Source organism: Panthera tigris, chromosome D2 (genome assembly GCF_018350195.1).
Source record: "Panthera tigris isolate Pti1 chromosome D2, P.tigris_Pti1_mat1.1, whole genome shotgun sequence".
NCBI classification, from domain to species: Eukaryota; Metazoa; Chordata; class Mammalia; order Carnivora; family Felidae; genus Panthera; species Panthera tigris.
Window position 1 is genome coordinate 52,815,867 of NC_056670.1, and position 12,745 is coordinate 52,828,611.

The following is a 12,745-nucleotide window of genomic DNA, read 5'->3' on the forward strand; positions in this document are numbered from 1 at the left end:
AGATAGTACTTCCAGGGCAAAGAACCCTGTATGTTTTTTAAATAAAAAAGTTTCGTTTTGTCATCTCACCCTTGAAAATGAAACTGGCCTCCATACACTGCTCATTTCCTGGCCAGCACCTAGTAACACACCCTTTGTTTAAGATCCAAATGAAAGGAACTCAGGTTCTGGTTTATTTCCTATCTCTATCCAGCATGATCAGGGGTTCTATAGAACTTCTGAGGACGACCCTTGCCAACTGCCATGGCAGAGCCTGCCGGGAGCGAGCTTCCAAAGGGAATGGGTGGGCTGTCAGTCCGCAAACACTGCTGGAGCATTAGCGTTGCCAAGACAATCCAGGAGCTGAGGAGAAGGAACCTCAAGCAAAGGGAGCCTAGATGGAAGGATTTTCTCCCCATTGGGTCTACAAGTTCAAGAGTTGGTGCTTTTCTCATTTTTAAGCAGCCTTGGCTCCAGGGAAATTGCATGGTTTCTGAGCTTGGTCTTACCTGGGTCTGTCTCAGGAGATGGGACCTCCCCCTACACTGTCAATAACTTGAGAAGTTGCTTATTCTCAGTCTTTCTGGTCCACTAGGACACAATCTTTTTCTTTTCCTTTGTTTAAAAGATATTTAAAAATAAACATTTAGTCATCCCAACATGACTTTGAGCCAAACCAGATCATTCTTTTCCAATAGCTCTGATTTTTAGAGGCAACAATCCGAACGTTCATACAGAGGGTGCCACCCAACTGAACTCATGACTACATATCACCAGGAGTTGTTTTTGTAAAAACACTAAATCATAAAACAATAAATCATAAGAAAAATCATAATAATAACAATAGCCACCATTAAGGTAGCATTCTAGGTACTGGGCGAAGTACTTTATATACTTTATCTCATTGAATCCTTGCCACAACTTTCTGATCTGAGTGCCACTGTCATCCTTATCTTACGGTAAAGAAAACTGAGATTCAGAGAGGCTAAGTGACTTACCCAAGGTTACACGGCAAATGAACAATAGACACAGAATCCAACTTAGGCCATTCTGACCCCAAAGCCCTTGTTCTTATTCATAATGTTACAGTTTCAGGATAAAAAGAGTTTTTTCTCTAAACTCCGGAGTCAATGTTTTTCTCTAAACTCCTCCGAAGGCAGGAGCCATGCCCTAAAGCATTTATCACCCAGCACTTCAGCTTCCAGCAATGGCTCCAGAAAGGCAGCAACCACTTTCTTTACTTAGTAACTACTAAGAAATGGAGTGCTGATCACACACTTAGGAGGTGAAGAAACACGAAGAGAGTAGAGGCCACTCATGTAGCTTTACCACCGGGGACATTCCAACCAGCGGTAGAAGGTACAAACGTGAAGCAAAGCCTTGCTTGGGACCTTCCACTAGAGTCTGTGTGTGCTGGACGGGCCCACTGCGAGGCTGGTCAGGCAGGGACTGTCTCACCCCTCTCCTCTCCCTTGAAGGGCATTTCACAAACAACTGTACTGTCCCAGTTTGGGGCAGCTCCACCTGCCTCACGGGGCCCTGTCTAGGTAGGCAGGGTGCTACCGACAGAATAATGACAAAGAAGGCTTTCTTGGAGACTCCCTGTGTGTCTTTAATAGATGGCCTCCGGCATAAGTTGGGACTTCAAAAGGGCCAGCTTACCTTCTATGACTGATGCACTGGTCCCACTGGGGTCATTTGGATGTGGAGCCGAAGGTGGAACATAGCCAATCACCAGGTCAATGGTGGCCTAGGTAGAAATAATTCATTGCAGACAGAATCAGTGCAGGGTAACAGACTCAAAGCAAACCAAATCAGCAGGAGCAAAAGTTCTGGATGGAATAGGCAGGGGGAAGGGAAGGTGAGAAGAGGAGAGAAAGGTCACACACACTCCATTGTATCCTCCCTCATGTAAGCCAGGCAGGCAGGAAAGCCTGGAAAACGAATTACCTGTTACAGGTTGCCAAGTGTACCACTGCCAAGGGGCAACTCACAAACTGGAGCAAAGTTGTGACAAGCAAGCATGAACTTGAAATTAGCCTCCATCTGAGACTTGAGATGGCGTCCAGTCACAGAGGCTCATTTGAAACGGTTGAGTTATTTGTTTGCACACTGACCTCTTTATTCATTGCTGAAAATTATTGTTCTTTCTCTCTCTCTAAAAAGAACTTGAGCGCCTAACAAAAATTATATAACAATGTGATTCATAAAACAGGATAAAAGAGGGAATCGAGTCTGATTAAAGAGGAAACCAATATGCAAATCACGAAGTTCAAGATAATTGCATCTTGCATAAAATGTGACTCCAAGATGGCTAGGAGCCAAGGCAAGAAGGAGGGCAGAAAATGTGGTGTAACTTTCATTATCGGAAAGGAAGAAACATACTAGTTCCTGATAGGAAATCAAGTTATTCCCATTTTGAAAATGAGATAAAATTCTCACCTTATTTTAGGGTGGAGTTTCCTATACTTACATATTTCATGAACCTACAAAATTTCAAACAAGTTTATGCTAGGGGGAGTCGACATAGGGGTGCTAGCCTAAGCCCACAACTGCTATCTACTATTATGAGAATTTCACAAAAGAAATGAATTTTAACAGCAAAAACGAGAAAGGACAAATCTCAGAATAAAAGGAGCCTTGCAAATAAGGATGGCTGGCACACACACACACACACACACACACCCAAGTTACCAGTTAAAACACAGACATAATATTCTACTGAAAATTATTCATCGTTTACCTGAAATTCAAATTGCAATGGGCATCCCATACTTTCAACTGCCACTTTTGCTACATGCGGCAAACTCCAGTGTGAGCGCATACACACGTGCACGTGTGCACACGCACACACACACACACACACACACACACTATATTGTCCTTATTTTTTCTCATCTGTCTGTTCATCAGTGAATACTCCCTCATGGATCAGCACATTGTGTGGCCAACTTAGGAACCACAGATCTGGGAGACGCTAAACAGAACAATGAATGGGGCCCCGAACAACAGTTTCATGGCAAGTAAAGAATCGTGAGAGCAGCACCTCATGGCTACCCATGCTAAGGACCCAGGCCACAACCCAAAGGCCGAATGCAAGGAGCAAGAGGGGTTCAACTGCTAAACTTAAGTAAAGAATCAAACTTTCAAAACTTAGAAGAGGGCATCGATGGCTCAACTTCTGGATCAATGATTTTCCAATAACGTCAGGATTCCCAGAAGTGCTCCCTAACTACGGGTAGGAACTACCAGACGATAGGACTTGAAGCCCCTCATCTGCCTCACTCCACTCAATCACCACGGCACTGCCATTTCAGGCTTCTACATGTGCTTTCTTCTGTGCTTAAGAAAACAAAACCCCGGGGCGCCTGGGTGGCTCAGTCGGTTGGGCGTCCGACTTCGGCTCAGGTCATGATCCCGCGGTCCGTGAGTTCGAGCCCCATGTCAGGCTCTGTGCTGACAGCTCAGAGCCTGGAGCCTGTTTCAGATTCTGTGTCTCCCTCTCTCTCTGCTCCTCCCCCATTCATGCTCTGTCTCTCTCTGTCTCAAAAATGAATAAACGTTAAAAAAAAAAATTAAAAAAAAAAAAGAAAACAAAACCCCAAACAGCCAGAAACATCACTGACTTGTACTATCTTTCCTAAGTATCATTTCTCTCAGCCAGGTTTTGGATAATAGATGACAGCTGACATTCTGAATTTACTTTTTAGGATTAGAAAGATTGACAGCAAGCCCATAAGTTTTGGAGCCTAGACCAACCAAATCGATATTCTGAATGGGCTCTGAGAAGCCTCACCTATATATTCTTGCCAACAGGGATGGCCTATTTTGAAAATTTTTTAAATCTTTATTTATTTTTGAGAGAGACAGTGTGAGCAAGGGAGGGGCAGAGAGAGAGGGAGACACAGAATCAGAAGCAAGCTTCAGGCTCCAAGCTGTCAGCACAAAAGCCCAATGCGGGGCTCGAACTCACAAACCGTGAGATCATGCCTGAGCCAAAGTTAGACGCTTAACCGACTGAGCCACCCAGGTGCCCCTAAATTATTATTTTTTTAATGTTTATTTTTCAGAGACAGAGAGACAGACAGACAGACAGAGCATGAGTGAGGGAGGGACAGAGAGAGAGGGAGACACAGAATCTGAAGCAGGCTCCAGGCTCTGAGCTGTCAGCACAGAGCCCAACGTGGGGCTTGAACTCACAAAAGCAAGTTCATGACCTGAGCCAAAGTTGGAGACTTAACTGACTGAGCCACCCAGGTGCCCCAGGGATGGCCTATTTTAGTATAAAATTATCTCCCTTTGTCCTAGCTCCCAAGCAAAATAAATTGATTGGAAAATGAAGGTGTTAGAGATTAATGGGATAAGCATGGTAGGTAGCTTTATGAGCACTTGTTAGCAAACGTGAAATCTGAGAGCTATGAGCCTTGAGTCCATTTGTTTCTTTTAAGTGTACTTGAGAAAGAGAATTCTGGACTCACATCAGACAATATCAATATGTACTCATTTAGAGGCTGTAATCAGAAAATAGCTAATATTCACATCTTGATGTTCCAAGGCAATATTAATGAAATACCTTCTACAGAGTGTTTCAAAGAGCGTCTGATACACAGAGCTATACTCACCACACAAATGTAAATAAATACTTGAGCAGATATGCACAGAGCTATACCAAGAGAGGGTGCCACCTAACTCTAGAGCATTCTGTCGAAGAAAGTCAAGTTTATCTAATCCACTAGTTCTGTGATTGCAAGTATAAACCTGTAAGTGTGTGTGTGTGTGTGTGTGTGTGTGTGTGTGTGTGGTGATCTAATATAATTTCATGCTTTTCTTTTCTTTTAATGCTTACTTATTCTGACAGAGCGAGTGAGGGAGGGGTGGAGAGGGGGACAGAGAGAATTCCAAGCAGGTTCCACACTGTCAGTGCAGAGCCTGATGCGGGGCTTGATCCCACGAACCATGAGATCATGGCCTCAGCTGAAATCAAGAGGCAGACGCTTAATGGACTGAGCCACCCAGGCGTGCCTAATGTCACACTCTTCTTAATGAACTTTTGTTTACTTATCTCAGTTCAAAGCCATTCAATAAGACAGAAGGTGCTCACCCCAGTCTCTTGACCCCTTTCATTCAGCAGGGAGATGAGTTTGTATGGCAGAGATCTGTTCTGGTCGCCAATTAGGTCCTTCAGGGATACCGTGGCCGTGCCAATTAATCTGTGGGTGAAATGAGAAAGCACACAGTAACCTAAGTGAGGGACATGCTTCCATGCACTCAGCGGGCCTCCCGATTCCCTGCCTATTCATGTTATCATTAAAACCACTCACAATGAGATGAATTTGGGGGAATTTTGGCAGTAAACATCACTTTTCCACAACATGTAGTCATTTCGAGAGTCCAACTATGGTGTCTATGAAATCTGAAGTCATGAATGAGATGAGCAGTGAATGGTGACAGACAAAGATGGAATAACCCCCTCAGAATCCGAGAAGAGAGAAAAGTAGGACAAAATTCAGGCATTCCTCTGTAATGAAAATGTAAAGGGACCCATCACACATGGCCCACTGTAAAAATGCCCCCCCAAGGAGACCTTCTGCACTTGTCAATAGGTTGCCAGTTTACTGATGGGGCCAGCTTACTAACCTGCATAGTCTGGAGCAGAATTCAAAAGTTGGATATGCGCACGTCTTCCTCTTCCTGGACACTGAGGGATTCTGTTCAGCCTTTACTGCCTCCCCATCTACCTTGTAGCGCACATAACCTACTGGCACAGAAGTATGCATGTGTCCCTGCTCACCATGGTTAGGCCCCCTGAAAGCCAGGATTGCTCCCTTCTGTGCTCTAACCCCAGTGCTTGGAACATACTACACTTGTTCATAGATATTTACTAAATGAAGGAAAGAATAAATAAGTCGACATACATTAAAAATGAATATGCAAGACATTTTTTTTTATTTTGTTTTTAAGGGGCGCCTGGGTGGCTCAGTCAGTTGGGCGTCTGACTTCAGCTCAGGTCATGATCTCACAGTCCGTGAGTTCGAGCCCCATGTCGGGCTCTGTGCTGACAGCTCAGAGCCTGGAGCCTGCTTCAGATTCTGTGTCTCCCTCTCTCTCTGCTCCTCCCCTGCTCATGCTCTGTCTCTTTCTGTCTCAAAAATAAATAAAAACATTTTAAAAAATTAAAAAAAATTTTTTAAATGTTTTTTATTATTTATTTTTGATAAATAAAATAAAAACATTTAAAAAAATTTTTTAAAAATTATGTTTTCTATTATTTATTTTTAAGACAGAGAGAGACAGAGCATGAGCAGGGGAGGAGCAGAGAGAGAGGGAGACACAGAATCCGAAGCAGTTTCCAGGCTCTGAGCTGTCAGCAGAGCCTGATGCGGGGCTCAAACTCACGGACCGTGAGATCATGACCTGAGCTGAAGTCGGACACCCAACCGACTGAGCCACCCAGGCGCCCCTGAATCTGCAAAACATTTTTGTGGTTAGGGCACATGATCAACAAAGTTTATAAAACACGCATCCCCTGAGAGTTGGTGAATATAAAAATGTAACCTGTAGAATACAGTCTGTAAATTGGGAGTTATAGTGACAACGGGGCATGAGATTGGGGAACTGAAGAAGTTCCCTCTGAGAAATTCAATCAAAAAGCAAAGAAAGCCCAGGGGTGTGCTCTCAGTATGGATACTGAGAAAGGAAAAGAAAAACAAGAAGATTTTAAAAGTGGTATTTACTTATACATAGCCTACATTTGCAGTGACTGATACTAATAAATGGCACCTATGACAGCATAAATATCATTCGCATGGAAATAGAAAACTAAGCATCAAGTCCTCAAAGTCATAGAAGAGATTCCTTCCTTCAAAAAACCCAGAGTGTGGGCCACTTGGGTGGCTTGGTCAGTTGAGTGTCTGACTCTTGATTTTGGTTCAGGTCATGGTCTCATAGTCATGAGACCAAGCCCACATCGAGCTCTGCAAACAACCCAGGTGAAGAAACCATAGTTGGGCATAAAACATAACTGGGCTTTTGGGAAAAAATAATAATCTGGAGAGTTCATCTTGTGCAGAAATATTTATTGTATTTTCACATGTAGTAGTTTCTTTAAAAATTAGGAGTGAAAATTGATGTCAACATGGAAATGCCATTTTTGAACTGACAAATATCCATGTTCTCCTTCTCCACTCAGACCCCAGAAATAGAACTAGATTGTAGATCTGGAGTCTGTCACCCAACTACATACATCCACTGACTCAACCATATGAATAAATGACTTCACTTTCTGTGAATAGACATATTGCACAAGACCAGGAAACTGCCATGGCACCTGGTTTCACCTGATTTACCCCATGGCATGAAGCACTGCGTATGGTTTCTTGGAAGAATACGCTTTCTTGGACAGAACACCGCAAAAGATGCTCAACAACCATGATGGGTTCTCATCTCTTCCAATACCACAAGTAGAGTTAGTTACTGGAAATGGAAAAGAAAAATTCTGCCTCCAGAGGGTCAAGAGTAAACTTTTCAGCACTTTTAGGTCAATACAGAAATTATGGCTCTCAGTCAACGCCGGGAATTGACAGAGCCTTTATAAAGTAATTTCTAGATAAGTATGTTCACTCACGAAGTTTGCTAGAATTTTTTTTTTTGTACATAAGTATAAGTTTTCTCCTTACTTGGGTTTTAATTCCCCTGACATATTGAGGAAAAGAGTCTACACATGATTCCATCTCCACCAGAAGAAACAAGGAAACCTCCCACACAAGGTGAGGGCCCTGGCAAAATCTCTTCCATATCTCCCTCAGCCCCACATAATATGAGCCTGACGAGAATTTTGTTCCAAGTTTTAAAAATAGCACAGTAAGCTGTGAGGTTGGCTAATTGAGTTTTTAAGGACAAAATGTGAAAACTCCAATTTTAAAAGTCATCTGACTGGTATTAAATGTCTAAATGAGGTACTTGCCTTGAAAGATATGGAAATACACTGGATTTTTTTTCTTACAGTTCCATGATTCATAACCTAACTGTATGATTAAAATAATAACATTGTGGGGTGCCTGGGTGGCTCAGTCGGTTAAGCGTCTGACTTCGGCTCAGGTCACGATCTCACAGTTCATGGGTTCGAGCCCCTCATCAGGCTCTGTGCTGACAGCTCAGAGCCTGGAGCCTGCTTCAGATTCTGTGTCTCCTTCTCTCTCTGCCCTTTCCGTGCTCCCACTCTGTCTCTCTCTCTCTCAAACATAAATAAACTTTTAAAAAATTTAAAAAAATAATAACATTGCACACTTGGACATGGACAGATTTGCTGTTGCTGAAACCAAAATGACCTGAAACTCTATCAGCAATAAATAATTCTTAGAAGAAAACAACGTGTAGCATGTCAGAACAATGTGGAAAGAGGGCTGGCCTGGGGTTGGACTAGAATTTATCGACCTTGGCACTACTGACATTTTGAACTGGACAGTTCTTTGTTTTGGGGGTCTGCCCTGTGCTTTGTCAGATGTTCAGCAGCATCCTTGGCCGCAACCCGCTGACAACTCTACACCTTGCCAATTGTGCCCAGGTGGGCAACATCGCCCAAGGTTGAGAAGCATGGAATTAGATGATTTCTGTTCTTGCCCTAACTCGGTGTCCCAACTTCCCCCAAGCCTTGGCTAAGTCACTCAACTCTCTGAGCCCACTTCATTCATTATCTGGGTAGACTGAAGTAAATCATTTCTCAGACCCTTCTCAGCTATTAAAGTCCTGCTAGGCTTGTACGTGTGATGTTGTCTACACATATCTATATAGGACACTATCTGATGTTAAATATTTATTCTCTCTTTGTTCATTGATTTAGGAAGAATATATCCTAAAGTATGTCCACGTTGGACAATCCGGAATAGTAGGCGAGGTCTCCTCCTTCCACCAATATGACCTACCATTTCACGGATCAAGCTTAAATTCACACAGAGTGTCAGGAGAAAGGTTAGGCCAATCACAGAAATGTGGAATAAGTGTACGACAGTAGGGAGTGGTGACTTGTGCTAACCAGAGGGAACAGGCTCACCTAGAACACAAATCCATCACTGGCCCTTCGTGGTCCTGAATGGTTTTACATCCTCCGTTGTGACTCAACCAATATCTGTGGCTTTCCTCCCCCCCCCCCCCCACCCCCCAGAGGCTTTGAGAGGGTGGTAACAGATAACAGACCAGGAATGGACTAAAATAAAAGCAGCCAATTATAAACTCAAACTTCAATTCCTTCTTTCAGAAACCCTTAGTCCCATTTCTTAAATCTGCTTTTTCATCATACAATTCTGATGCTTTTGTGCGTGTGTGTGAGGGAGGTGGTTTAAAAGAAAACTTCGCTTTCTTTTTTCTGAAGTAAAGATAGTGTGTTTAGATGAAAGCCTGGAAAGATGTTAGTCCCCCAAAATATTTTTAACAGCTAGGTTGTGTTGAAGAAAAATGCAGTTACAACTTCTAACACCTTTCCCCGTAAGTTGGAGAAAGCACCCCCTATGGGCAAGTCTGAGCTCCGCAGGTCTCCGAGGGCCCCCGGCAGCCTGTCGTGGGCTGTTTTCTGTGACGTTGCCTGGATACAGAATACCATGAGAGGCTAGGAAATGATGGCCCAGCCTCCTACACAGAGGACAAGAACAGTGTAGTCAGGCCAGTTTCCTTTAAAGGAGGTGACACTAAGCCAAGAACCCTTTTTCTTTCATATTACTAATGCTATAAATATGCTAACATGTTACAGTGTGACAGTAATGTGGACACTTTGCCCTGGATTTTCATGGAAAAATAAGAGTCTCCTGATGGACTCCACCCAACACTAAAACAGATGGACCATGTCTCAAAAGGAAGCTTTACAGTGAAAAGAATCTCAAGGTCCTTCAGCTCTCCAGCTTTATTTGCAGAATTAATAAACTGCAGATGTATTCTGAGGGGAAGAAAAAGCCAGTCCTGCTCTAATCCCTTACAGTTCTTGAAGGTCTAGTGGTTTTGAGTTGGGTCTCCATGCGACATGGAACTAGTTCTAAGCAGCGGAACTGTAAACTAGTCAACTTAGTCATGGGAGGGCTAGTTAAGAACTTCTTTAACTTGTTAAGACAGAGTCTAGCATGTTTAAAAAAGAGAAATGGGAAATGTTCTCCCTGTTAGCACAGACACAAACCTTAACAGCCACATGCCACTGTGGTGAGTAAGGGCTTTGCTGGCTGAGTTCTTAATCATGGGAGCTCGCATATATCAAGTTGTTCTGTGCAGCAGGGGCACAGCCCACACGGATTACTGGAGGAGGGTTTACTGGAAATTCCTTCATGAAGGAAAGGAAAAATACATTGGACTCTGGAAAGTAAATCACATGTTGTACTGTTTCTGCCCCTACAGACTGCAGCACATCTCACTTCCCCTCCTCAGGGAGGGAATAACAATCCCCAGCTGGGCTGAGCACAAACACTTCTCCAAGCTGCTCCCCAGTCCCTTGTAGAAAGGGCCAGACCTGCCCACCCTTTGAAGCACTGGGCTCTCAGCCAGCTGAGCCTTGTCATTTCTACCAGGTCTGTGTGGCCTTGGTTCCTTGGCTGGGCAGCATCACCCATCCCCACACTTCTCCTTCCCCCAGGACCAGTATCCGGCAAGCTCTTTCCTGGCTCCACCCCCACCCCCACCCCCAGCTAAACCCAAAGGTGGGAGAGCCAGGCCTACACTTTCCTTATGACCAGATTTGGCGGGGAGGGGGTGAGGGGAGGAGCTGGGGCAGCCATGACAGCAAATCCTATCCCAGGAAGCCCTGTGTAAGCAAAAACTCCCTCAAAGGACACAATCTGGGTCTCCCATCCACTTCACCAGTGGGGAACCTTCCTGAGTCTCCCAACTGGCCCACGCTGGCCCTTTGGATTAGCTCATAAACTGTTTCTGAGATTGTATTTCCCCAGACCTCCCTGCAGCAGAATCGCTAGGGCAGTTACAGATTCCCAGGACCCTGAGTCACACTTTTTCTTTAGTTAATTCTTATACCCAGGAAGTCTGAGAAACAATGGCCTAAAGAAGTGATTCTCAGTGGCAGCAGGGCAAAAGTAGAGGGATGGGGGGCGGGGGGGGGGGAGGGGGGAGGTAGGAAAGACAGCTGGCAAAGCTAGATTTGGAGACAGGGAGACATGTGCAGTTTTTAAAAGCACATTCAATATGATAACACGGTTCACATTTGAGAAATGAGCATAGAAATCCAATTATTTAATAGAACAAAGTAGTAAGCAAAACTCAACTAAAACCACTCGGCAAGCCTCGTTATCTATATCTTTCCTGTGACCTCTCCTCCTTACTCGGCACCAAGATTGTCAGAGAGCCTTGGGGCCTTTGTCCGGTTCATCAAATGTGGAAACACTGGCCCAAACTGTGGTTCCCAAATTTGGCTGTGTACCAGCCCCTCTAGGGTAAGGCAGTGCTCTGTACTTCTAGCAAACTCCATTCCTGGGTTTCAGAATCACTCACCTAGTCTAGAGGCTGTGGCAGGTTTGGCAGGATTCAGGGCCAGCAACAACTCCCTTTTTTCCAGTCCCTCCCAACCCCACTGCCCTGAGGCCGATGGCGTCACTTTAACAAGGGAAGGAGCTGAGTAGAAGCCCAGGCCTCTGCACCTAGGTGCAGGTGAGGCACCTAGGCCAGAGTCAGTCACCCTGTGGCTACAAGGAGCAGGCAAACTAGCCTAATGCCTGACATGCAGGCAATGCTCAATAATTATTTCTAGAATAAGTGACTATAACCTGTAACCTGACCAATTCTCCTGTTCATTCAGTCCTCAAGGGTCTGAATCTGTGGTTGTCTGCTTGTACAGTTTAGAGCAACTCCCAGGCTCTGGCTCTGTCCCTGGTCCATTGGAATCAAGGTAGTAGTTTTCTGTTACTCATTCATTCATTCTTTCATTCATTCATCAAGAACTTGGACCTAACAAGGAAAGGGAGACAGAATAACAGTGATTAAGAATTTGGAGCTAGGCAAGGCTGACTAATTTCGGACTCATCCTTGTACTAGAGGCCAGGTACAGGTTGTTTTACTTCTCTGAGCCTCAGTTTCCTCATCTGTAAAATGGGGATTATGACAGCTACTACCTAACAGTATTGTAAGGATCAAAAGGATGATGTGATAAGTGCTTAACAGTTACTTTTTATTATTTCAGACACTACTCTAGAAAAAGGAATCAAAAGAAAGCATGTGACCCCAGGCCAGTACTGGCAGGGAAAGCTGGTCTGAACTCATGCACAGTCTAAATCACAGGAAGGTGGGATATCTATGCAAGGATATGGGTAGGTACCCACTTCCATTTCTGTGCAATCAATTGTGCAAAGTTCTTAAAACCAGTCCTTTCTCTTACGTACATGAAACAACTCCCTCCCCAACGTCAATGCTGTATATACCAAAAGTCTGCTTGGAAAATCATTTTTTATTTTCAGGGTTAGACCAGAAGCAAACTTCAGCTATAGCTGAATTCTCATAAAATCCAATTAGTGGAAACTGAATAAAGGTTTTAAAGGTCTCATAAAATATTTCATTATAAAATTTTTTTGAATGTTCATTTATTTTTGAGAGAGACAGAGACAGAGCTTGAGCGGGAGAGGGGCAGAGAGAGAGAGGGAGACACAGAATCCGCAGCAGGCTCCAGGCTCTGAGCTGTCAGCACAGAACCTGATGTGGGGCTCGAACCCACGAGCTGTGAGATCATGACCTGAGCTGAAGTTGGACGCTCAACCGACTGAGCCACCCAGGCACCCCCATACTTTTA

At 44.1% G+C, this 12,745-nt stretch overlaps 1 protein-coding gene across 1 annotated transcript in view; it reads right to left on the reverse strand.

Moving 5' to 3' along the window:
• The window catches only part of MYOF (myoferlin), a 162,239-nt gene that overhangs the window by 105,174 nt on the left and 44,320 nt on the right, over positions 1-12,745 (reverse strand). The window contains 2 exon segments of the mRNA XM_007080098.3: positions 1,642-1,729; positions 5,081-5,189. Of these exon segments, the coding sequence (XP_007080160.2) occupies positions 1,642-1,729; positions 5,081-5,189 (197 nt within the window).